General features: G+C 40.2%; 1 protein-coding gene across 6 annotated transcripts in view; it reads left to right on the forward strand.

Moving 5' to 3' along the window:
• tjp2a (tight junction protein 2a (zona occludens 2)) overlaps positions 1–27,335 on the forward strand; it is a 46,100-nt gene continuing 18,765 nt past the window's right edge. For 2 of the 6 annotated variants that reach the window (XM_075455792.1, XM_075455795.1), the window contains exons 1-3: positions 9,287–9,567; positions 12,388–12,517; positions 23,278–23,331. In XM_075455792.1, the coding sequence (XP_075311907.1) occupies positions 9,461–9,567; positions 12,388–12,517; positions 23,278–23,331 (291 nt within the window). In that variant the 5' untranslated portion in view covers positions 9,287–9,460. Of the gene's footprint in view, positions 192–9,284; positions 9,568–12,387; positions 12,518–17,182; positions 17,460–23,277; positions 23,332–27,335 lie in introns of those variants that run through there. The other 4 variants (XM_075455797.1, XM_075455794.1, XM_075455793.1 and 1 more) reach the window with 4 other exon arrangements.

A 27,335-nucleotide genomic window follows, 5' to 3' on the forward strand; every position in this document is an offset into this window, starting at 1 on the left:
CTGCAGTACTGCACACACCTGCAGCACCTAAGCCACGCCCACATACCTGCGAGAAGCAGGAAATAACACTATATGGACTTTATCAAAGTATTCACCGAGAATTTGCCCAGCTAAAGACCTCCACGTCCTCACTCTTCCTCTTCCCCAGCTCTGTGGCTCGGTTAAGTCCGCTGCGGTCTCAGGAGAACCGGGTAAGTTGGCGGTTTCACCTGATAAAGGAGGCCTGGTATCGTCCGCCTGAAAGTAGTCCTGTTTTCACCGTGTTGCTCTGCGCGTACTGCCATATTAGGACAACATGTCCATACCAGTTATAACTGTTTAATTAAGTAAAGTGCCTTTCGAGATACTTATGTAGTAGTTTAGTTTTTATTTTATATATTTTTGGTCGGAAAAACAACAAATGTGACGCCTTTTTTCAGGCCTCAACGTTACTGTTGCTGTGGCCGCACGCCACAGACATGGAGGACATGCTTTTTCCTGTCTTATACAAGCAAACTAGCTTTTATAGTTTTAATCTCTTAGCAACCAGGTTTGTAAGCAGCTTTTAAGAGGCATACAGTGTTTTTAAGTGACCCAGCACCACCAGGCAGCCCAAATATGGGCAATTACTGAGCCTAAAGTGGCCAAAAGTGGCCCAGATTTGACCCAAATATGTCTGTTTTCTAGGCCTGACTTTTCCTCCATTTAATTTGATAATGTAATATTGACGTTGTACGTCATTGTTGTAAGATTTTTTATTGCAGCGGGAGTTTCGGGTTACTGGGTGTGCCTGTCAGGACGAAATGCAGGCTAAAACACCTTATTACTGAGTATTACAGGAGATATAAATGAGCATAAATGAAAAATAATTCAAAACTAAAATGTTTGTGTTAGATTTTAGACTGAAGCCAGCAAAATAAATCCCTGCAGGTAAATATCAAAGAGTATCGGAGTGGGCTGTCACTCACATTCAATTCAATTCAGTTTTATTTATATAGCGCCAAATACAACAAATGTCATCTCAAGGCACTTAAGTAGTATAGTCCAATTCAAGCCAATTGGAATTCAATTCATTGTAGTCATAATTATTTACAAAATAATCATGTAGAGCATAAAAAAAGAGCCCAGTGACCAGGCCAGCTTTTTAAATTGAAGCTCCAGTGTGTGAAAGAGTGACGTTTTGTCTCCAGATACATTTTAGAATCAGAAATCATAATCAGAAACTGCTTTTTTAAATTTTTTAAAGTTAAATTAGGATTCATGCTAACACGAGTGGACCGGAGGGGCATGAGCAACCAATCTCAGTTTGACCATGTTGTTGCCTGTGTTTCTTTTACAGAGTAAGTTAAAAAAAAAAGCAGTTTTTCAGCGCTCTTATGTATTTATCCATCTTTTAAAGATTGTAGTTTCATCATTGAGGAAATTCTCTTTTTGAAGTTTTCCATTGTGGTCAAGAAAAAGAATTTCAGGAGAACGCAGGATGTGCTTTTTAACCACAACCGTTAGAGAAATGTAGTGACTTTCATGGTAGTCATCCTCAGTATTGCCCCACACAAGCGACTCCTTTCTCCTGGTGGAGGAACGCCTCTCTGCTTCTGCTCTGCTGAGTCAGAGGAAAACATGTCCAAGACATTCTGTTGCTGCTTACTTTTTCTCTGGTTTAGCTCAGTCCTATTTATATAACTGATAACTGAAGGCTCTGCCTCCCATTCCACTTGCAGTCTGTCAGTCTTTAAGATGTGATGATTGTCCATCTTGTAAATCTAGGCTTAATTACTTTGTTGTATGTAGATGGTGGTTTTGTCTGATGATGCTGTGATATAAAATCTGAGCAGCACTAACGGGCTGCTTTATGGTCACAGTTTGGGACTCTTTGGGAACTCTTTGTCACAGACAGAAAGAGGGACGCAAACACATTTAAAGGACTTGACATCAACCAACAGTATTTAGTGAGTAAGAGTAAAAAAGTGCTCGGTGAAAAAACTACTCAAGTACTGAGTAACTGTTGAGTAACGTCTGATTTATTTGTTAACACAAGCATTCAATCAGACAGACAAAAATACTAAATAATCATCTTTAGGCAAATTAGAGTTCATCCAATTGATAAAATAAATTAAAATGAATTAATTAATTACAAAATAGCTTAAATTAAAGTAATCCAGGTAAATACAAGTAGTTCAATAAAGAATAAAAGAGACTTAGGAAATGTTTAAAACATATGTAACCCATATGTAACCTAAAAAACAAACATTCACCTATCCATGGGGGAAAAAAACGAGTTTAGGAAACTTAGCGCTACATGTTTCCTCAAGTTAGATGTTGAGTTTCTGCTGAAATGTGCGTTTGTTTTGGTTGACACAGAAGACACATAATGTAGCTGCTGTTTCTCACTCTTTGTAAGGTAAACATGCTTTCAGTATGAGGCCTCGTCTGCGTCTTCATTTCCCACCGTTGGTTCTGACATTTTTCATCTGTTTCTTTGTTTGTTTGCTACGACTGCTAATGCTAAAGCTAACCCGTCCCGCCGCTGAGATCGAGTACGGTCACGTGACCAGACTGCACGGCTGCGTCTGATTGGTGGAACACAGTCAGGTGGTAGAGCCTTTGGCGGAAGTCTCTCTCTCTGTCAGAATAAAACATTAAAATGAGGCGTACGCGGGGGGATAAAAATAATGAGGCGTAGAATACCAAAGAGGTAAGAAGAAAAGTAACCAGCTCATTGTAGCCTAATGTAGCGGAGTAAGAGGACAGTTTCTGCTGCACACATCTACTCAAGGAAAAGTAAAAAGTATAGAGATTTAAAACTACTCCTGGAAGTATAATTTTTTCAAAAACTTACTCTTAGTAAATGTAACTCGTTACTACCCACCTCAGCTCTTTAGCATGATTTAGCAACATTCTGATGGAAATATTTGGCACCACTGCTGAGTTTAATGACGTTTTTCCATCACCTGGTACGGCGCAGACTAAATATATATACTATGTAAATAAGTAACTGAAGATTAATAAATGAGATAATTAAATATAAATAGTGCATAGCCAGTGCAAAACAGAAGTTGTGCAAATGGCAGTGGAGTGCAAGATGGTGCTATTGGGTGGTTGGAGTAGGGTGGAGGGATGGGGTAGAGTTCTAGAGAATGACATCTAGAGGACATAATTTGGCCCTATTTCGGTATAACTGAGGTGAAATTCCATTCTTACTGTTCTGTATTTCTAATTTTTATTCTTTTATGTTATTGTTGAGTGTTGTACTTTGCGAGTGAAGATTAACCGGAGTCAAATTCCTTGTTTGTTTACTCAAACCTGGCCAATAAAGCCGATTGCTGGAGAAAAACCAGCAGCAGAGAGAACATAAACGCCTCCATTTTTTTTCTCTGTACTCCAGATTTACACCTGTGAGGAGCACGTGCACGCCGATTCTCTCCCCTGTCAATCTCTGCCCCCCCCCCCCCCGACTCTCTCTGCACACTCTCATGTCAGATTTGTTGTTGGCATGTGTCCCTCCATCTGGCTCGCACATGCATTACATTTGGGTGTTGCATAATGGCCGCGGGCCTCCGTAATGCAGCACTTCGGTGCGGCTACAACAAGTGGCGAGGGGTCAGAACCCAACTGCTTACGTAAAAGCATTAAGGAGACCAAACAACCCCAACCACGGGCTCGGAAAAGAAGAAGAATTCATTAAAAAGTGAAAACGTGCAGTGACAAAGGAATAAGCTTCATTTTCCATAATTAATAATCCGAGACTTGTTAAAAAGTAAAAGCCCCGAGCAGCATGTTTAATGCAAAGATGGCTGCTTCAACCACGTTGGGGAAAAAAAAATTCTATTCTTCACAATATCAATACCTAACGAATGTTTGTGGCTCCAAAGTTGGCTTGAATGATGCTCGTTAAGCTCAAAACTTTTTAAAAAATGCACTTTAATGTGTTTTTAACTGTAAATTATAAATCCCTGCGAAGTTTTAAAAGGATAAATGCGGCTTGTGTGGAAATGTAGCCTCGCGTGTTCCTTTTTTTGTGCTTATATCATCAAATATTTAGAGCGATCCGGTGACGGCCTGTTAGGGAGCAGAACCCGGAGTCCAAATCCCAACCACTTCCACCCCCACCGTTCTTTCCTTTTCGAACATTTACTGGCCTCCTTTTTTGCCATCACATTAAAAGATAAAGTGACATATGCTCTAAAAACCAGCAGAGGTAGAATAATTTTAATACCCTGTTAACGTGAGCTGATCTCACGTGGGGAGCTTTGCTCTCTTTTGGGCCCAAGCTGTGGAATAGGAAGGCAGCGTCGCACTTCTCCATTCTGCAGGGGTAAGGTTCCCCTTTCCTTTAGGTAATATAGCCCTTTAATAGGATGTTGGGGGGCGTAATTTAGATAACAACTACTTCTTAATCCCAGAAAGTAAAGGTTGCACCTACCCTGATTGTGAGAATGGAGGAAGTGTGGCCGAGCCAGGGGGCGGAGCTTAGAGTGGACCTTGGTCTCCAGCTGCTCCTGAGAAGTGTGTTGGGCTCGTTTTTTAGCTGCTAAATTGTTCAACACTCCACATGAGTTGGTTTTGCATTTTATCTGCCGACCATTTGTTGCTTATCTGAATTTGTTTGCCGACTTCCTGCTGCTGTTTGAAGCCGGGTGGAGTGGAGTGCTGAGGCTGACCCGAGCAGTGAGTTTGCTTCAGTGTTGCCGTAAGAAAGCTGGTTGTTGAGCTATTTACTTCATCGCATCCACATTGTTCTGATTTTAATAAGAGCAGAAACTAGGGAATTTTACTTTAGAGGAATAGTTTATTATGATCAGTACTTCACCGTCAGTTAGCTTAGCACAAGCTATGCTGGCCAAACAAACCATAAACCGCAAAAGAGGTGCAGTGATTTAGTGAAACACGTGCAGATATGAAAGTTTTTGAAGTTCTAATGAGCTTGAAAGTCTTCTCCAGCACAGCCTGAACCCTCTTAGACAACCTTTTTATGTCCTTTCTTTAAGGAGTCTTCAGGAATAGTTCTCCAGGCTTCTTGAAGGACATCCCAAAGCTCTTCTTTGGATGTGGGCTGCCTTTTGTTGCGTTCTCTGCCAACATGATCCCACACTGCTTCAGTAATGTTGAGCTCCGGGCTCTGGGGAGGATTCATCCCTCCATCAGACCTGCTGCCACTAATTTTCAGCCCACTTCTTGTGTCCTTTGGCACAGCTCAGGCTTTTCTCCCTGTTTCCCTTCCTTAAGAACGGCTTCTTGACAGCCACCCTTCCATGGAGCCCATTTCTGATGAGGCTTGGGCCAACAGCAGATGGATCAGCTGAAGGTCCAGATGCATCTCTCAGCTCCTGTGTCAGGTCTTTGCTGGATGTTTTCCTCTTTCTTAAGGACATCACTTTCAGATCCTGTTCATCTGCTGTAGATAGTTCTTTAGGCCTGACACTTCTTCTTCTGTCCTCCACTTGTCCAGTTTCCTCAAATGTTTTAAGGACACACTGCACACCATGCTGAGATATGCCAAGTTTTCAGCTAACAGCTCTTTGGGAATCAACTTGTTGCTGCAGAAATCCTGTTTTCTGTCTGTCAGACTGTGTTATCTTTGCTGTTTTTCACAGATGCAACTAAAGAAATGGGAACAAATGATGCGTCTTTGCAACAGGCTGCTAAATTGTCTTTTGTGTGCTTCATTATTTGAGTTGGGATGCCCTTTTTTTTATGCCTGAATGATAATTAGGTCAGTGTTAAGTGTGGAAACAAACAAAAATCACCTTCCTCTGAAAGTGTTCAGGAATGAGGAGTGGACTGAAAATGAGTAAAAAAAAAGCATCCTGTTAAAGAAAACTTTAAAAGATTACAAAATATCAGCAGAATATGAGGAAATGGGGGATTGAGAGTTTTGCATTGTGCTGCAACGATGTTTCCTCATTAAAAAAAAAAAAACACCTAAACTTCTGAGATTAATTCAGCTTGTTTATTATATCCGTATAAAGTAGGGCTGGTCGAGTTAATTCGTTATTATCGCGTTAATGCATTAATTATTTAACGGCGATAAATATATCTTTTTTTTAAATGTGGGGGGGGGGGGGGGCTTTTGTGCCTTTAATGGATAGGAAAGTTCAGAAAGGCAGGAAGCAGGGGGCAGAGAGAGGGGGAACGACACGCAGCACCCCTGTTTTATTATTTAATTTATTACTGTAAAAGTCTGTTGCTCACAGGCTTTTATTTTGTAAGTCTGTTGCTCACAGGCTTTTATTTTGTAAAAGTCTGTTGCTCACAGGCTTTTATTTTGTAAAAGTCTGTTGCCGTCTGCTGTGGAACCGGGAAAGAAAGTAATCGGCGGATCCACCAAACATGGAGAAGGGTACGGAACTTTTACTCGGCCATTTTCATTTTAAAGTTCTTCCAGACGGCGGAGTCGACAGAACCAAAGTCATTTGTAAACACTGCCAAGTTGAATTGTCTTCTCAGCGTAGTAGTTCCAGTCTAAAATATCACTTAAAGGCAAAACACACAACTGATAGCAGCAAGTCATTCAAGGAAACAGACAGTGGAGCGAGGCTTCTACATAAAAACTACAGAAAGATGCTGATGTTAAAAGTGTGTTTGCACAACAAATGTTATGGCACTTTCATTCATATGGCAGCACATTTAAAATAAAGCTAAATGCTAAACGCTATAGGCTACTTTTGGATTCATTTTTGGATTCTGCGTACAAATGCGATTAATCGTGATTAATCAGGGAAATCATGTGATTGAGATAAAAAATTGTAACCGTTGCCCAGCCCTAGTTTAAAGATAAGACGTAAAAGTTCCTGATGGTGAAATAGGTCAGCGTGGAACTACAAAGTGTCGTTTTAGTTTTCCCTCCTGGAGGATCATGTCTGCACAGGTACGACTCCGAGCCTTTTCCCGCTTTGACGTGTGATGCATGCCTCTGTCTGGCTCTGTGTGAGCGTACTGTAAGGTGTCGGATTACCAGAAAACCTGCGAATGTCATGCTGCTGTGCGAGTCTTGCACGGCTTAATAGTTTGGGTGTCCGCAGAGCTCTCAGATGCTCTTAATCTGGACTTTTCCGACACACGCGACACGCACGGTGAGCATCTTCTTCTGCTTTCTTTCTGCTGTTGTTCCACAGTGTTTTTTAAAAATAGATGCTTGTTATTTTTTTGCTCCTGGCATTTTCTTGCCCCCCCCCCCCTTCAGGGATTTTTCCTGCTCAGTGAAATCTGCAGCGGCTCTCATGGCTCGACCATCCAGAGCCGTAATCCAGACGTCCAAGCTGCTCGGATATAAATCCCGTCCGGGGGAATATTGGCTCCACAAGATGACATAAAGATTATTCATTTTATTTGAAACCTCTCAGGACATGGTAACCTGCTGTCGTCTGACGGGATAACATTTAATCCGTGGCTGTGGCGTGCTCTGCACACTTGACAGTTTACGTCAGTGAGGGAGTGGAGGAATGCACTCTCCTGTTGGAGAGAAGGGGTTTGAAACTACTTGGAAAAAAATGTGACAGAGTGTTACACTGTTTAATTCAACATCTGACGGCATCCAAGGTCAGAATAATGAAGCCGCACTCAGATCTTTGAGTGGAAATGAACTTCAAGTCGAGGCGTCCTCTGACTCCAAGTGGAAATTCTTGGCTTGTAGCTTCGTCTTGTGAAATTCTGCCTTTTTTTTAATCTTTTTTTATCTTACTTGTGGCAGCTTGTTGAGCTAAAGGCTTCGTTTATATTGGCATGTTGAATCGGTTTTTGTTAAAGGGATAGTTCGACATGAAGCTGTATTACATCCCATATCAGCAACATCATTTCTGAACATCTTCTTACCCCCTGCTGCGTCCTGTGAGCAGAGTTCCAGCCTCGTTTTGGTGTTGATGAAAGTAGTTCCGGCTAGTTGGCTGGGGTTTAAAAAATAAAGCGTCTTGCTTCTCAAAACAATATGTGTTCAAAAGAGTAATATATTTGCATCACAAATTCGTTCTCCAGGAAAAAGTCAGACCTCACAATCTCTTGGCCCTATTTTCTCTCCCTTCGTATCACTGCCTGCTGTGTAGACCGTGCAGACCGAAGTGCAGATCGAGCAGTCCCCTGCTTAGATTAGATTAGATTGTACTTTATTTATCCCACAATGGGGAAATTCACTTGTCACAGCAGCAACAACAGACATGAAACAAGAAATAAAAAAAAGAGGAAAAGCAAGTCCTAAAAAGTAAAGTGACCTAGTATAAATAATATTGCACATTGTGAAGTTGAAATGAATTAAATATAAATAATACGGATAAAGAAAAAGCAGAAAACACCGTAACAGGCGCGGCTGTCCGCAGGCGGCAGCAGGCAGTGATACGAAGGGAGAGAAAATAGCGCCAAGTGATTGTGAGGTCTGACTTTTTCCTGGAGAACGATTTTGTGATGCAAATGTATTACTCTTTTGAACGCATATTGTTTTGAGAAGCAAAACGCTTTATTTTTTAAACCCCAGCCAACTAGCCGGACTACCTTCATCAACGCCAAAACGAGGCTGGATCTCTGCTCACAGGACGCAGCAGGGGGTAAGAACATGTTCATAAATGATGTTGCTGATATGGGATGTAATACAGCTTCATGTCAAAAGAGGCGAACTATCCCTTTAATTCCAGGTGTGGACATTTCTGTTTTGGTGAGCAGGACACTTTCTTCTCTCTTCCTTTTAAACGGCTTCATCTCCTGGATTTAAACACCAGAAGGAGCACGTGTGCATGAACCAGCTGAACGTGGAGAGCGGTTTCATTTTGGAACTCCTGACTCCTCTTCATCTGAGACACGCGTCTCCGTTGTTGGCGAAGCGTTGAGACGCTAACGTTTCGTGACTCCATCCTCGTTAACACTCAGACTGCAGCGCTAAGCTGCGCGCCATTAAAACCATTAAAACTGTCCTATGTGGGGTTAATCGTGGTCGTGGGGAGTGTGTGAATGCAAGGATGAAGTGGATGAGTCGGGTGTGTAAGTGGCGAGAAGACTGAGGCTGGATGGGGGGGGGGGATTATGGGAAAAGGGGGCGGGGAGCGTGCATGATCTGTCGGGGCTTAGTACCACAATTACCCCAGCAGCTGCAGCTGCAGCTGTAGCAGTGACAGCAGCAGCCGCGGTGCTGATGGTGCTGATGGTGGCAGAGGCTGCGTTTTCATTAGTCTAATGCCCAGAGAAGCTCCAGAATTATGTAAGAGTGACGTGCTGTCATCCCCCTTTTAAGGCCGGCCCACCTCCTGGCAACAACGTGGCCGTTTGTTTTCCTTTTATCCCCCCCCGCTTTCGCTCGGAGAAGCCAAAAGGACATCTGTCAGAGTCGGGTCTCGTAGTAGCCGAATGTGCCGCTCGTTGTCATGGAGAAACCGATGCTCCGAGGTCTTAATTCGGAGTGAGATGAGTGGACATTTGGAGGGGCTGAATCTGCGTCTAGTTCTGGGTCCCCAGCTGTTGTGAGACGTGTCAGCGCGGCTGATCAGAGACGGTTTAAAAGATGAAGTTTAAGAAGTTCATCACGATCATGCAGGCAGCGATCGGCATCGTGCCCCTCAACAAACGGGAGCTCATGCCATCCGACAGAAAGCTGTGGAGACCCCCGGGGTGAGTTTAATCCCTGTCGACGTGCGCAGACACGGTTTTTATTTTTAGTGGTTAACTCACCGAGGGAACAGGTGGCTTCAAGAGAGTGTGACACCGTTTAAAGGGTCGTTTCGCTCAAAACGAACCGTCTGCTCAGGTCGATACTTGTTGTTTTAATTTGTTTTCCGTTTGTTTTAACCGCACAGAAAGACCCAGATCAGCAGCAGTGATCCGCAGAGTGGATAATAAAAGAGTTGGATGTGGATCGAGCAGTTTTGATTTATTTCATGGTGGTGGAGCAAGCCGTCATGAATCTGTAGATTCTGTATATTACATGTTCACATCGTTTTAATTAATTTGAGGGAAAATATTAAGATTTTCTGTTTGATTTGCACGTCTGATCTTAGACACGACTAATGTTCACGTTAACGTAATGTTAAACAGACTCCTGCCCGAGTAGTGTTCATTTAGTGAACAACCAAAATGGTTTGATGAGCACTTTTTGATTAAACGGGTTATGGGTCAAACCTTTTTTATATTACCAATAATTCTACCCTCTTCAGGTTGGTTTTATTGACTGGTTTTTGTGCGGTGATAATAATCTGTGATAATAATCTAATCTAATCTCGCACGAATACAAGAAAAGGCCAGTTGGGCTGGAACTAAATCAAATTACGTTGTTTCATTGTTACTCACTTGATCGGATACTTACAGAACGTAAATGCTGTGAAGAGCTAACCACGAATATCAAAAATAGGGTCTGATTCCCTCTAATTTTAGAGTTTTATGTAGCTAAAACATGACATCCTGTCCTTTCCTGAACACTTTCTCTTCAGCTCCACGGGTGGGGGACCTCATAAGGTCAGAGAAAGACGTGGAAAAGGATGATTGTGCTGCGAGGAGGAGATTCCAGCTGCGCTGGCACCGAGCTGCAGCGAGCTTCTGCTGTGGGAAACTGCAGCTGTTACCGCTCATTAGATTCTCCTGCCTCTACATTCTCACCGCGTTGTTTCACGGGCTCTACGGCAACCGAATAAAGATGTTATTTTTTTAAATGAACGCTGTCGTCACACTGAGAACGGCTGCTCTCATCCTCTCTGGTTTATTCATCTTAATTAGTCTTGACTGCGTGAAAGGAAATGAATGCTGGAGAGCGGCGTGCTCACGAGAATCCAACATGGCTGCCCAGAACTGAATGGTTTCATTTAATCTTTTGCACACATGGTGCTGACCAACCTACATCAGTGAAGATGCTGTAACTGCTGATAATCCTACAGTAACTGCATGTGGTCAGCCTGCGTGTGACCATTTCAGCCAGATATAGGGACTTGTTTGAAGACAATACATCTGGAATATCTTGTTAAATGAAAAAGTCTTGAAAACAAATTGTTTTGAGTCACATATCATATGAAACAAGCTTTTTTTTTACATTTCAAGAGGTTTTTAAGCTAATTTCTAGATCACTTTCATCTCAAAAGTCCTAAATATCACATCTTATTTCAAGAAATCTTGTTGTTTCACTAGTTCCATTGGCAAATTTTTTTGCTTTTTTCAAGCAAAAACGTCTCGTATTTGTTGTTTTTCTTACTTATTTTTGGAGGGGCATTTTGTCCAGTGTAGGCAGTTGTGTCTTATATTAAGTGTAATGAGATATTTTGACTAGAAATGAGACAAATATACTTGGTAAGACTTTGATTTTTTCCAGTGTGAAAGCCGTGCCGGGTTGGCAGAGAACATGTTCGCCACATGTTAGCGATCAGGTCAGGGATGCTGCTCCTGGAGTGAGACTGCAGATTATAGGCTGTTCTATATGGGCCAGATTACAGGCTGTGGTATCTGTGTGTGAGTCTGGTCTTACTGGGTGAATCCGGTTTAACACGGGTGAGAAACACGTGCCTTCTGCTTGGTTTATACTCTTTCTTTTTGCTCTCTTCAAAGAGGCACACTGGAAAAAATGCCCCTCCAAAAATAAGTTAAAAAACAACAAATATGAGACGTTTTTGCTTGAAATAAGCAAAAAAAATCTGCCAATGGAACTAGTGAAAATCGGCTTGTCAAGATTTCTTGAAATAAGATGTGATATTTAGGACTTTTGAGATAAAAGTGATCTTGAAATTAGCTTAAAAACCTCTTCAAATGTTAAAAAAAGCATGTTTCATGTGAAATATGACTCAAAACAAATTGTTTTCAAGACTTTTTCACTTAACAAGATATTCCAGATGTATTGTCTTCAAACAAGTCCCTATATCTGGCTGAAATGGTGCTTGTTAGGCAGTTGTGTCTTATATTAAGTGTAATGAGATACTCAATGAGACAAATATACTTGGTAAGATTTAGATGCATATTTCCACAAACTAATGCATCTTCAACAGAATATCCGTTAATCTCTGCCAAAGTGCGTAATCTCTCATCTCGAATAACTTGTGAAACGGGTAGAAGATTACTTTGGAAAGTGGACGCAGGCTTGGAGCACACGGATTACACAACTCAAACAAGTTTAAAGACTAATTCATTTTCATAGCATCTAAAAATAGACCCTCTGTGCCTGTGTGTCCACCCCCCCCCCCCCTCCCCCCCCCAGACTTTGTGTTGACGAGTTGACACTTTGACAACACGACTGCTGAGACGTGCCCTTTAAATATTTCAGAACTCTTCTGCAAATTAAACTTTGAAGATCGCAGCATAATTTATAGACTTGTTTCTCTCTCTTTTTCTTTATTTTTTTATTTCCCAGAACAGTGATGTCAGATCTTACGATGCTGCTTCTTTAGATTTTCAGGTTTCTTTTTGAATGCGCGGTATTAGGATAGATTACAGTGTGTTCTTCTCTCCCGTCCGCAGGGACCAGGCTTTCTCCGAACAGACCAGCACCGACCTGCTCAAGTCCGGCCGCAAGTTCTGCTGGTCCAGAGAAGCCCAGTGCTTGTATCTGCGCCGCCTCTCATCCAGAAGCTTCTCGGCTATAACCATGGTATGTTTTTTTCTTTTATCGATGCTGTTCAATGCATTGTGGACATTTAGGCCTTAAAAGCACAAATATAGTGGCCTGTAGCACGTTCTTAAGCTAAGAAATGTGCTCATTTAGTTTCCCTCTGCTGCCATGAATGGAAATACTGAATTAATTTAAGTTTATTGCAAAGAAGGAGAAGAATAACTAAGCACCAGTGGTGCTGGGCAGCAGGGGGAGTGAGGGTGAAGCCGCTGCTAACAGCTAACAGACCTGAAAATAGCACAGTAAGTAAAAGTATCGTATGTGCAGGATACTTTGCAAACAGGTGCTGGAGGAGACCAAGGCTGTGTCACAATGTGAAATTATCTGCTGTACAGACAGTTCCTTGAGCTGAAAAGATAATTCTGCGCACGGCACCATGACACATTGTGTCCGTACGCGATATCAGTTCACTTAGTGTCACACTTACCACAACAGCTGCCGGCCCCACAATAACTGACCGCAACTTTCCAAACGAAGAAACTTCTGAGCTAAAGGACAAACAGTTCCAAAAGTGTTGGGACACGGTGTGAAAGCGTGATTAAAAACAGAAAGAAATGATTCAACACAACAGAGCGCAGCAACACTGGAAAAAATGCAACTCCAAAGATAAGTAAGAAAAACAACAAATACAAGATGTTTTTGCTTGAAATAAGCAAAAAAATCTGCCAATGGAACTAGTGAAAATCGGCTTGTCAAGATTTCTTGAAATAAAATGTGATATTTAGGACTTTTGAGTTAAAAGTGATCTTGAAATTAGCTTGAAAACCTCTTCAATTGGAAAAAAAAAGCTTGTTTCATATGAAATGTGACTCAAAACAATTTGTTTTCAAGACTTTTTCATTTAACAAGATATTCCAGATGTATTGTATTAAAACAAGTCCCTATATCTGGCTGAAATGGTACTTGTTAGGCAGTTGTGTCTTATATTAAGTGTAATGAGATATTTTGACTAGAAATGAGACAAATATACTTGGTAAGACTTTGATTTTTTTCCAGGACATTTTAGTATTTAATGAATCATTAGTTCATCTTGAGTTGAATGGGCCGTGCTTTCCAGCACGTGGCAAATCCTCTTCAAATCCAGGTTAAAAACAGTTCATTTCTCATGTGTCTATGCATGAAATCTGCACGATATCCAAATTTATTTGGACTGTTGCTTGTTTTTAATCATTTAAATTATTTTATTTGTTTCTCTTTATATTCTTTTATGTATTTTTAATGCTTCTTCCACTCCCTGCTGCAAAGCTTTCACTGGAAAAAATCTAACTCTTACCAAGTATATTTGTCTCATTGAGTATCTCATTACACTTAATATCAGACACAACTGCCTAACAAGTGCTATTTCAGCCAGATATAGGGACTGGTTTTAATACAATACATCTGGAATATCCTGTTAAGTGAAAACATCTTGTTTTGAGTCATATTTCACATGAAACAAGCTTCTTTTTTTTCATTTGAAGAGGTTTTTAAGCTAATTTCAAGATCAGTTTTAACTCAAAAGTCCTAAATATCACATTTTATTTCAAGAAATCTGGACATTTTTGCTTATTTCAAGCAAAAACATATTTTATTTGTTGTTTTTCTTACTTATTTTTGGAGGGGCATTTTTTCCAGTGTTTATTTTATGTACATTACATTACATTACGGTCATTCTGCAGACGCTTTTAACCAAAGCGACTTACAATAAGTGTGTTCCACATCGGTAGGCAAAAGAACTTCAGCTCACAAGTGCATTTCCTTCCAAAACCAAACAGCTAAGAGCATCACTAGTGCTAGAGTAGGTGCGGTAAGTTAGGTACCGAGACAAATGGGAAGACAATTTAGAAAACAAAGACCATTTAGGAAAGCACTTTGAACTGTTTTGTACATGAAATGTGCTACACAAATAAATTTGATTTGTTTTGGGAGAGGATTCTGGCTGCTCAACACTCCCGGGTCTTGTTTTCGACCCAATGTTGTCAGTGAGTGAAGGTCTGGGCTGTTGGAATAGATGCAGGGTGTGTCTTGCTGAAACATGCCAGGCCTTCCCTGAAAAAGACATCTTACGGATGGGAGCACGTGCTGCTTTTAAAACCCTATTTATAGCTTCGATGGCGCCTTTTCACACGTTCCCACATTTCAGCAGAGACTCTGATTACAAGGCTCCTCTCCCTCTTTAGTCCAGAGGACGATTAATTAGCTCACGTTGGAGATTAAAATGTGTGTTTCATCCTCATCTTCTCACTGCTTATTTCATAACGTCCTTTGAAAAGTTCACGGCTCAGCTCTCATGCTGTAAAATCACCTGGAGGATTGGGGAATAAATGCTTCCGTCCTGCTGTCATCGGTTGGTTAAAGCAGCTTCTCTTGTGCCCGGTGAGGATTTTTGTGTTTCCCAGGCTTCTTTCTTTATTTGAACCCAGCGGTGACCTCCGCGTGCATCCAGGATGATGATTAACCACAGAGACATGTCGCATCCAGAAAGCTTCATTGTTTTAATGACTTGCTCTCACAAATTATTCAGGTCACTGATGCTGTTTTGCATAAAGATGGCCTATTTCAAGGCTTGTTTTTTGTGTCATTTCCAGTGGATGTGGAATGTGCAGAATTCATCGCGTTGACTCACTTTTCGGAGAACTTATTGTCATCGTATAGAATTACTTCGGCGTCGCTGAGTCCAGTCAAAGGTGTGCTGAAAGGGGCACGAAATCCAACATTTCATGTTTCACAGTCAGCTGGTCTCGTCTCTTACTGATAAAATATTAAATTTGAGCCGGCGTGGATGGGAAAAAAGAAGAAAAAACTGGTTATTATGCAGTTGCTACAGACCTTGACCTTTACCGTTCCTTCAGTTCCTCTGGAGATTAACCGTTTTATTTCAACACGCAGTTGTCATTTAGACTGTATTCCTCTTCCAGTCGTGTGGCAAAAAGCTTGGGAAATGTTTCCCTAATTTGACCTCACAAGGCTTTGATTCCTAAGTCCTTGGAAAGATTCCTGTTCACAAGCTCTGAAGCTTCGAAGACAGCCAATCTGTGCAGGCAGGGTTCAAAATTTGTGTTTGATACTCGAGATACTTTTGGTCACCGCAGGAATGCCCATTAAGGGCACTTGACATATTTTGAGGAGGTGTAAAATTATCGGCGGTTTCTTCATAGCAGAAAGTATGTGTTAGATCCTCTTTGTTTAAAACTCAAAGTGCTTTAAATATTTTACCCACAGTGATTCAGCATTGTTTTTTTTGTTTGTTGTTGTTGTTTTAAACATATATTTATTGGTTTTTCATGTTAATATAACAGCATCCAACAATTTAAACATCCAAAACATATGGCAGTAAAGAAAATAATAATGAAATCATTAAAAAAGATACAATAAACCGCAGTAATTAGAGAGCAAATTACTGTGCAATAAATATGAAATAATAAAAATAATAAAAAATAAATAAGTAAATAAACACATATATGAAAATAATAATAATAATAATAATAGCATTGTGGGTTTTTTTTTAGGTTTTTTTAAAACATATATTTATTAGTTTTTTATGTTAATATAACAACATCCAGCAATTTAAACATCCAAAACATGGCAGTAAAGAAAATAATAATTAAATGATTAAAAAAGATACATTAAACCGCAGTAATTAGACAGCAAATTACTGTGCAATGAATATGAAATAATGAAAATAATACAAATAAATAAGTAAATAAACACACACATATATAAATGATAATAATAGTATTTTGTTTTTTTAAACATATATTTATTGGTTTTTCATGTTAATATAACAGCATCCAACAATTTAAACATCCAAAACATATGGCAGTAAAGAAAATAATAAATAAATTATTAAAAAAGATACAATAAGCCGCAGTAATTAGACAGCAAATTACTGTGCAATGGATATGAAATAATGAAAATAATAAAACATAAATAAATAAATAAACACACATATAAAAATAATAATAATAATAAAAGCATTGTGGGGTTTTTGTTGTTGTTTTAAAAACATATATTCATTGGTTTTTCATGTTAATATTACAACATCCAACAATTTAAACATTATATATATATATATATATATATATATATATATATATATAATAAAATAATATTAGCATTGTGTTTTTTGTTTTGTTTTTTAAACATATATTTATTGGTTTTTCATGTTAATATAACAACATCCAACTATTTAAACATCCAAAACATATGGCAGTAAAGAAAATAATAAAATTAAATAAGTAAATAAACACATATATAATATAATAATAATAATAATAGCATTGTGTTTTTTGCTGCCGTAGTTGGCTGTAAGACATATATTTAATATACAGCCAAATTAGCATGAAGCTTGGAGTCTTTTTCTCTGTTTTCCCTGTCTTATTGATGTTTTTGTTCTCTGTGTCGGAGCCTCTCAGCGGGCTGCCTCAAAATCAATGGGAATTCTGGACGGATCCATCCGGTCGGTGTAAAAACATCGAGTGAATCCGCTGTTTTTTTTTTTACCGTTTTATTGCGACTGACGTTAAAATCCATACATTGTTGAATCCGTTTAGGTTGAGTTTATAAAACATCGGCTTGTACGAGTTCTTACGTCTCGTAGTTGTAAATAAACCCCCCCTCCGCACTTTTAGTTGGTACGATCTGGACCAAGCTAGGAGCACTCGGCGCTAATTTTTGCCCGGATGTTTAATGTTGATGTAATTTAGGCAGGAGCAAAGTGCGCCATTAGAAGTGACGCCGGAGAGCCTTAAAACTAAATTTTTAAACTTTCGGAATATATTAATCGTTTCGGAACTTTGTCTGACGCACGACCGGAAGCGCTGAAGTTGTCCCAGTCTGCCGGAGATCTTTGGTGCCAGTCCGGGACGGTTCAAAGTGCGTGATGCCAGTGAACGGAGGGGGCCTGCTCTCTCTGAGCAGACATGCAACTCAGTATTTATCCGTAAGTACGTCTTCAAATGGGCCGGGATTTATAAAACACAGATAATAACTCCTGTTACTCCTGTGGCAGAGCTTTGCGGGTGTTTTTTTTTAAGGAGAAATAAGATTATTTGGGGAGTTTCCATGAATCCCAGCTGAAGCCTGTTGCATCCTGCCGCACCTGCTGCCATTCGCTGTCTGCTTTATAAATCATTTAATTTTAGACGAAACCCGTTCAAAGTTAAGGTTTTTAAATTGTGTCTCGACTCTGAACATATGTACCACTTTTTGTTTATTTGTCTTGTCTTATTTACACTGATCCAGCGCTGTTTGTCTGCGTTTTGAAGGCCATTTTTTTATTTTCCCCCTGTCTTTTCTCCGTTTTTTTTTAAAGCAAATATATATTTTGCCACTGGGCACAGTAGGTAACGCGAGGCGGCCTCTTTGGCCATCCCAAGCCAAAGCGTGCAGTCTCATCGCAATTACTTTGCTTATTTATTTATTTTACGTCAACCTCAACGGTGTCGTACCTGCTTCCCACCAGCAGAGGGCGGTGTCGCCCAACTTTTACCCCTCTCAGTTCAGTCCTGCTTACACCTGCACTGGAAAAAATCTAAATCTTACCAAGTATATTTGCCTCATTGCATTGAGTATCTCATTACACTTAATATAAGACACAACTGCCTAACAAGTACCATTTCAGCCAGATATAGGGACTTGTTTTAATACAATACATCTGGAATATCTTGTTAAGTGAGAAAGTCTTGAAAACAAATAGTTTTGAGTCATATTTCACATGAAACAAGCTTTTTTTTTTCATTTGAAGAGGTTTTTAAGCTAATTTCAAGATCACTTTTATCTCAAAAGTCCTAAATATCACATCTTATTTCAAGAAATCTTAACAAGCTGATTTTCACTAGTTCCATTGGCAGATTTATTTTGCTTATTTCAAGCAAAAACGTCTTGTATTTGTTGTTTTTCTTACTTATTTTTGGAGGGGCATTTTTTCCAGTGCGGGCTGCCTTTTTGAAGGGGTTTCAGGCTTGTTTAGAGTCTGGAGTAAGAACCAGAATGGCATCTGAATAACCGCTGCTTGAGTAACGAGGCTCAGACTTTGAATAAAAATCACAGACTTCATTTACAAGATCTTCATTTAGGTCCAAGGACTCAGGTCAGCTGGTCCAGTCCAGAGTCCAGACTAAACATGGAGAAGCAGCATTTAGCTGTTATGCTGCAAACAAGTGGAACAAACTGCCAGTGGAGATTAAACTTTCACCAAATGGAGACATTTTTAAATCCAGGTTAAAGACATTTCTGTTCTCATGTGTCTATGCATGAAATCTGCACGATATCTTTCAATTTATCTGGACTGTTGCTTGTTTTTAATCATTTAAATTATTTTATTTCTTTCTCTTTATATTCTTTTATGCATATTTAATTCTTCTTCCACTCCCTGCTGCAATGCTTTTATTTTATGTGAAGCACTTTGAATTGTTTTGTACATGAAATGTGCTACAAATAAATTAGATTTGATTTGATACAAAACGTTTCTCTTCTGGAAATGCTACAAAAAACGTTGGGATTGGGTCGCGTTTGTGCTTGTTTTGCGTCTTATCATCTTTTGTGTCCACTTTGGAAGGTTGTGGGAGTGAAACCTTTTCTCATTTCAGGGCCACTCTGCATAATGTACCACATGTTTTTCAGTTGGTCGTCCTGTTTCTAGTCCAAAACTGTCTGTGTCAATCCTCAGGGGGGGGCCGCTGTCCTGCAGGTTTTAGATGCTTCAATACACCTGATTCAGATGAAATGGATCTGTTCAGAAGATTAAGTTCAGGCACAAATTCTACTAATGATGCATTGCTCTGAATCCGGTGTGTGGAAGCATCTAAACCTGCAGGACAGCGGCCCCTCCAGGACCTGGATGCCGGCTGATTCGCCGCCATTTCTGTCATCTTGAGGACGTTTGCATTTGTGAATTTCTCAGTCAAGTTACAAAAACCTTTGGGGCCTTGTTCTACCTCATCTTTACTTTCTCTTTTCTTTTTTTTTTCCCCGTTGTACAGTCTTTCAAAGCCTCGTCAGTTGTGCATCACTTCCTGCCGACTTGGTGCCGAAGCTCAAGCAAAATGAGCTCCACAGAAACGCAGCTTAAAGGATTAGTTAAATATTAAATTAGTACACGGGGGCGGAAAAAACGGAGCTGAAAAGTTCTAGCACAAATGTCATGTATGTTCAGCCTCTTACGAACATATGAGGGGATAATCTGCTCTAAAGTTATATTAGAAATGGAAGCTTTGGGATGACGATGATAAAAACCGCTTTGGTTCTGTGTGTTTTTGAAGATCAAATGTTTGAATTAACACAAAAATTGCTAATTCGCTGCCGTTATTACGTATTTTCCAGTAAGAAAATGTGTGAAATTAAAAGCAAAGGATGAGTCGGTGTGATTTAAAGCACCATTCTTTTGCTTTTTCTCAGCATCTCTCCACACCTTGCATGAGATCTTTGATTCGCATCGCCTGAAAGAGGCTTTTATTTTCAGCAAAGCTTCCTGATGTTTGTCTTTAAATAGCTTGTTTTCCAAAGCGGCGATGACCCAGTATTTCAGTCTCCCTCCTCATTAGTGGAAATGTTTGTGCTTTTGTTATGTAATGGCCCACACTCGGGAGACCATGACTTATCCAGCAGCCATCACAGTCGCATCTCATTGTGCGGGGAGACGATCTGAGTGAAGCTGCTTCGGTTTGAAATGCTTCTCAGCTATTTCTCTGACTGTCACAAGCTATTGTTTCCTCTTTCTACACGTTTATTCTCATACCGTCCCCTGGTTTCAGCCCCATAACTCAGGGATGAGAACGGTTATAGATGGATAAATGGAGTAAAAAGTCCTGTTTTTGTTCTTTGAGTTAAATAAATAAGTCTTTATTGGTGGTAGCAGTGAAGTATATCAGGGCTGGACCCAGTACGTCAGACCGAGCCTCTATTTCCGGGTACATTTTGTATTTATATGACTTATTATTTCACATAGGTTGGACTCGCATTCAACCGAGTATGATTGCACCTGCTTTCCCAGGCTCATTGTTTTGTCTCCCTATTCCTGGATCATTTAAGGTCATATATCGTGTCCATCGTGGAAAAGTACAGCATTTCTAATGTCTAATGCCAATTTTAACATTGGTCAGAAGAGCAAAAAAGTGGATTGTGACCGGTTTGCTGCCAGACGATTTCCAGTGCAGTTACCCCCACACTGGAAAAAAATCAAAGTCAAGTATATTTGTCTCATTTCTACTTAAAATATCTCATTACACTTAATATAAAACACAACTGCCTAACAAGCACCATTTCAGCCACATATAGGGACTTGTTTGAAGACAATAGCCGCTTTCGGACAGACCGTTCTAAGAAAGTAGTTATCAGAACTACCCTCCTCGAATTTCGTTCTGATAACTGTCCTTCCCCAGCGGAACTGTTTCAGTCTGCATTCGCACATGAGTCGGACCTGATAGGGACTGATGCGCCGCGCGCAGCCGTCTGCTTCAGTGACGTGTTAGCCGTTAGCCGTTTAGCGCTACATTCAAACACAAAACAAAACGGTAAAAGTAATGAGAGTAGAAAAAACACCACTAAGAAGCTAATATGGAGAGCGGGGAGGCCACTGTGTTCATGGTCTGCATGATGGTGATATTAATCATGGACAATCACATCAGGCGTCTAATATCGAGGCTGGAAGAGCTCACAGAGAGAGTCAGGAGATACTTTTTTATTTCATGAAGGAAGAAAGGAGAGCAGAGCGCTGCAGACAAATGAGACCAGTGTACGTTTAACTTATTAAACACCCGCCGGTTGTGTCTGTGTCTATGAGGAAACATTTCAGCCGTGATAGCATGACATGGGGCGTAGCTACCGACCACCACACACCTCCTTCAGATTAGTTCTATAAGAACTATGAAAAGACCCGACCTCGGAGAAGGAGCTAAATAGTTATAGGAACTAAGGGAGAAAGCCCCGAGTTCCTGTATGTCCGAACACGGGAGAAAACGGCCCCGCGGATTAAAAGGTTATTAGAACTGCCAAAGGTTCCTACAGTCCGAAAGCAGCTAATACATCTGGAATATCCTATTAAGTGGAAAAAGTCTTGAAAACAAATTGTTTTGAGTCATATTTCATATGAAACAAGCTTATTTTGACATTTGAAGAGGTTTTTAAGCTAATTTCAAGATCATTTTTATCTCAAAAGTCCCAAATATCACATCTTATTTCAAGAAATCTTAACAAGCCGATTTTCACTAGTTCCATTGGCCGATTTATTTTGCTTATTTCAAGCAAAAACGTCTTTTATTTGTCGTTTTTCTTACTCATTTTTGGAGTGGCATTTTTTTTCCAGTGCAAAAAGCCCATTTCTGTGCCCTCTGCTCGCGCTCGGGGCAGCTGTGGGACTCCTGAAGGGGCCACCGAACCCAGAATGAATCGTGGTGTTTGTGGAACGACGTTTCGGGCGGCGTTGCTGCGGCGTGCCTGCGCAGGAGTCGGTGCGTCTGCACGCTTTCAAATTTCTGCAGACTGTGTTGGGATTTGTGCTGAATGTAGGCCAGCAGAATCCCTCTTACGTCAAAGGCAGTTAGGCGGGCAGATGCAGGGGAGAGAGCTGCTGGTGGTTGTGCAGCTGTGGTCATGGAGGAGGCTGCGGCGCACATCAGTCCGCCAGAGCACCGCTGGCGGTGAGCAGGGAGAGACGCAGATAGGTAGAGACGGAGAGAGCGCCGGCGATGAAGACCGTCCTCAGCCTGCACAGGAAATGGGCCCACGCGGTCAAGACCATCCGCATCCTGCAGGGACTTGTGAGTCAGATTCGGCATCAAATCCGGGTCTCTGTGTTTAGATCGAGATCTATTTAGTTTTATTTTGCCAACTAGAATTGCTTCGAAGTGGCAAAAGCGAGAGAAAAAGGTTGTTTGAGATCAGAATGAGGCTGTTGTTTTGTGAAGAAGTTGATGGGGAAAGATGAGATGTTGTGTTTTAAAGCAGAACTCTGAGAGAACATTTTTTTTTTTTTTGGCTAAGTTTGTATTTGTTGCCCCTCAGTGAGTGTTTGGTCTGATGGATTTGTCGCCACAAAGGACAGTTGGCAGCGTAATTTGGTAAAATAAAGAGAAGTGAAATCAAAGGATGCACTGGAAAAAATGCCCCTCCAATTTTAAGTAAAAAAAACAACAAATACGAGACGTTTTTGCTTGAAATAAGCAAAAAAATCTGCCAATGGAACTAGTGAAAGTCGGCTTGTCAAGATTTCTTGAAATAAAATGTGATATTTAGGACTTTTGAGATAAAAGTGATCTTGAAATTAGCTTAAAAACCTCTTCAAATGAAAAAAAAAGCTTGTTTCACATGAAATCCGACTCAAAACAATTTGTTTTCAAGACATTTAACAAGATATTCCAGATGTATTGTCTTCAAACAAGTCCCTATATCTGGCTGAAATGGTACTTGTTAGGCAGTTGTGTCTTATATTAAGTGTAATGAGATATTTTGACTAGAAATGAGACAAATATACTTGGTAAGACTTTGATTTTCTCCAGTGTACGATTGTTTAACTGGTGACCAACTTGGCAGCTTTGCACTTTGATCTCTGATGGTTTAAAAGAGGGCGAACAATCTTTCAAGTGTTCATCAGAAGTTGGTCAAACAGAGGCCGGTCTTTGCTGCTGTGGCTCTCGGTTGTGCAACAACAACAACAACAGGCTACTGAAGAGGCTTTTGTTGCTGTTGCATCACTTGAATACATTATTAATCTGTTCGGAGGAACAGGACCACCCGTAGTAATCTTTCCTTTCTCTCCACAGAACCCAGTCATGGAGGAGACGGTGTGGGAGCAGTACACAGTGACCCTGCACAGAGTGAGTACACGTGCACCCGCCCACCTTCAACAAAGTTGGGGATTAATGTTTGAGTTGGACGTTCAGTGTGTTGAGCAACACTTTCCACCATTTATTCCACGTTGTAGGCACCGTTTTTACAGTAACTTTTGAACTATTAGTCTTTTTTTCTGTGTATTTCTGATGGAATATAAACCAGAACCAGGAGTTTTAAGATGAAGTGAGCGAAATGGAGACAAAAGAGCAAAGAGTGGTGTTAGAAAGTGTTCTGTGTGCAGATAGCGGCTGTTTCTGATGGTTACTCTCTTACAGCTCGGTGTGTGGTTCGAGATTTCAATAGATTAGATGGTTTTAATCGGTCATCGGTGGATGGTACCATCCATTAAATACTTGCAATGGATGTCAAATCATCCTAAATAACCAAATTTATGCATGAAATGGATGTCAAATCATCCCAATTAACCAAATTTAGACACTAGACAGGACATTTGACGTCTGTTTTAGGTGCTCGGTTAGGTTTCGATGCTCTTCACTTTTAAATTCATTAATTAACGGTTATTTTTTATGGGGTTTTTTTGGAATGATTTTATTGCCTTCTTGTGATTTTTATGTAGCTGTAAAGCACTTTGAATTACCTTGTGTACGAATTGTGCTCTACAAATAAAATTAGCTCGCCTTCACGTGACCAGAGAGATCTGGATGAGCGTGTTAAAGAAGCGGTCGAAAGTAAAGCAAACAAAGCTGGGGATTAATGTTCGAGTTAGTATGTTGAGCAACGCTTTCCACCATTTATTCCACGTCGTAGGCATTACTTTTAGCTTCTTTTTTTTTTTTTTTTTTTTTTTTTTTAAGCATTTTTTTAAATAGCATTTTTAGCTCTTTCTTTTTAGCATTTTTAGCCAATTTTTTTTAGCATTTTTAGCTGTTTTTTTTGTATTATTATTGTAGCATTTTTATCCATTTTTTTTTTTTTAGCATTTTATTTGCTGTTTCTGGTGGTTACAGATCTGTGTACGGTGTGCGGTTCGAGAGTTCAAAAGATTAGATGTAAACAAAGTTGGGGATTAATGTTTGAGTTGGACGTTCAGTATATTGAGCAACACTTTCCACCATTTATTCCACGTTGTAGGCACCGTTTTTACAGTAACTTTTCAACTATTAGTCTTTTTTTCTGTGTATTTCTGATGGAATATGTCCAAAAACCCAGAACCAGGAGGTTTAGTGAGCAAAATGGAGACAAAAGAGCAAAGAGTGGTGTTAGAAAGTGTTCTGTGTGTGCAGATAGCTGCTGTTTCTGATGGTTACAGCTCTGTGTGCACTGGAAAAAATGCCCCTCCAAATATAAGTAAGAAAAACAACAAATAAAAGACGTTTTTGCTTGAAATAAGCAAAAAAAATCTGCCAATGGAACTAGTGAAAATCGGCTTGTCAAGATTTCTTGAAATAAAATGTGATATTTAGGACTTTTGAGATAAAAGTGATCTTGAAATTAGCTTAAAAACCTCTTCAAATGTCAAAAAAAGCTTGTTTCATATGAAATGTGACTTAAAACAATTTGTTTTCAAGACTTTTTCATTTAACAAGATATTCCAGATGTATTGTCTTCAAACAAGTCCCTATATCTGGCTGAAATGGTACTTGTTAGGCAGTTGTGTCTTATATCAAGTGTAATGAGATATTTTGAATAGAAATTAGACTACTAGAATACTTGGTAAGACTTTGATTTTTTTTCCAGTTTGCGGTTTGAGATTTCAATAGATTCGATGGTTTTAATCAGTCATCGGTGGGTGATACCATCCATTAAATACTTGAAATGGATGTCAAATCATCCCAAATAACCAAATTTAGACACCAGACAGGACATTTGACGTCTGTTTTAGGTGCTCGGTTAGGTTTCGATGCGTGTTTCAGAAGCGGTGGACTCTGGATGTGTTGAGTTTGTGTCGCATCTCACCACAAACATCCAGGTTCGGCGCTCTTTCTCACGTGTGCGGCTGTGTGAGCAGAGCGGGCCGGTCGGGCTTAGGTAATCGCCCCGATGAGTTCATTGTCTCGTTCGGCGGCTCACCGAAGCCAGAAAAGCAGATTTAGTGCAAAAAGGTCCTCTGCCGCAGGCATGTGACCCCTGCGTGTCAACCCGTCTGCAGCCAGCTGTCACTCTCTGCCCCGCTCGTCCACGCTTTTCTTCTCCCAACGCTCATCAACCCATGATGTGTTTGCTCCTGCTGAGCATCTCTGGCTCGGTTTGCACCCTGCCTGCACGAAGGTGCGGCAGAGCCCAACGTAAAGGAAAAGTACTGCATGTGTCGGCTCAGAGGAGCTGTGGAAACGTGGCTTTGTAACGCGCTTTGAGGGGTCGGTGAGGCCAGAAAAGCACCATAAGAATATAAATCACATTAACCGATAAAGGGCTGCATGAACAGATTAAATTTACTTTTAGTATGAGGGTAAAGCGGAGTCAGAAGAGGACGGAGACGATTGAAATCCTTTTGTGTTGTGATTCTATCTGGCAAAGAAAGATTGACGTGATGAACTAAGAGTTCACTTACTTTGTTTTTTGGCAAAGTCGGGGGGGCTACTGGGCGATTATGTGGACACATCTGGAGGAGAAATAAAGCAATCTGTTGCTTTTACCTCCGGTGAACACTGAGAGTTTAATCCGAGTGATGGAGAAACACAGCCACAGCCAACTCTACGATCTCCTGGATGGTGATGGGGGAGAAGTCGCTCAGCATCCCAGTAGTTCAATAAATATTACCTTTAAATTTAGAATAAAACAGCAACACGACTCAGTCTTTGCTTGGTGTTCTGGACACTTAAAACCGGCTTTGTCGCAGTTTCACATTTATTTTAGAGCCGTCTCGCTCCTGCACTGTAAAAAAAAGTAATTTCAAGATCACTTTTATCTCAAAAGTCCTAAATATCACATCTTATTTCAAGAAATCTTGACAAGCAGATTTTCACTAGTTCCATTGGCAGATTTTTTTTGCTTATTTCAAGCAAAAACGTCTTGTATTTGTTGTTTTTTTACTTATTTTAGGAGGGGCATAAAATCTAAATCTTACCAAATATATTTTTCTCATTGAGTATCTCATTACATTTGATATAAGACACAGTTGCCTAACAAGTACCATTTCAGCCAGATATAGGGACTTGTTTTAATACAATACATCTTGAATATCTTGTTAAATGTCTTGAAAACAAATTGTTTTGAGTCGGATTTCATATGAAACAAGCTTTTTTTTTTTCATTTGAAGAGGTTATTAAGCTCATTTCAAGATCACTTTTAACTCAAAAGTCCTAAATATCACATCTTATTTCAAGAAATCTTAACAAGCCGATTTTCACTAGTTCCATTGGCAGATTTTTTTGCGTATTTCAAGCAAAAACGTCTTTTATTTGTCGTTTTTTTTACTTATTTTTTGAGGGGCATTTTTTCCAGTTTGGAACCTTTTTTTTAAAAAAAAAGCACGGCATCAAACACGCTTTGTTCTGGAGTTATAAATAAACTTTCTGTCTCCTTCGCTTAAGATTTTAATGACATAAAAAGCTTGTGTTGTTATATCAGAAGACCGAGAGCTCGTTTCTCTATCTGCCTCCCGCTTCCACCCTCCCTCTGCCTCCACAGCCATCTGCTAGAGACGGAGGGAAGTGGTGAATTGTTTTTTTTTTTTAGCGCAGATGGAAGGGAGGGATAAAGAGAAAGGGTCATCAAATCTCTCAGTTAATCTGCTCTGTGCAAACTGGAGCAGTGGCAGGTAGAATAATTTATCTCTAAAGAAGCCTGCAGCCATCAAAAACAATCAAACCCTGCGAACTGCGTTCTGCGTTCAGCTCGTAGAAGCACGTGTTCGTGCCATCAGAGGGTCACACTTGTATTCCATTTGATTCTTAAAGGGGAAGTTCGGTTATTTTTTCTAAACCTGGACCTTATTTCTGGCATAAAATCCGTTCATCTACTCACCGATAACAGTTTGGTGAAAGTCGGCGTCCTCCGGAAGATATATAGATCACTGGAGATCGGA

The sequence above is a fragment of the Odontesthes bonariensis genome, chromosome 22 (genome assembly GCF_027942865.1).
Source record: "Odontesthes bonariensis isolate fOdoBon6 chromosome 22, fOdoBon6.hap1, whole genome shotgun sequence".
Classification (NCBI taxonomy): Eukaryota; Metazoa; Chordata; class Actinopteri; order Atheriniformes; family Atherinopsidae; genus Odontesthes; species Odontesthes bonariensis.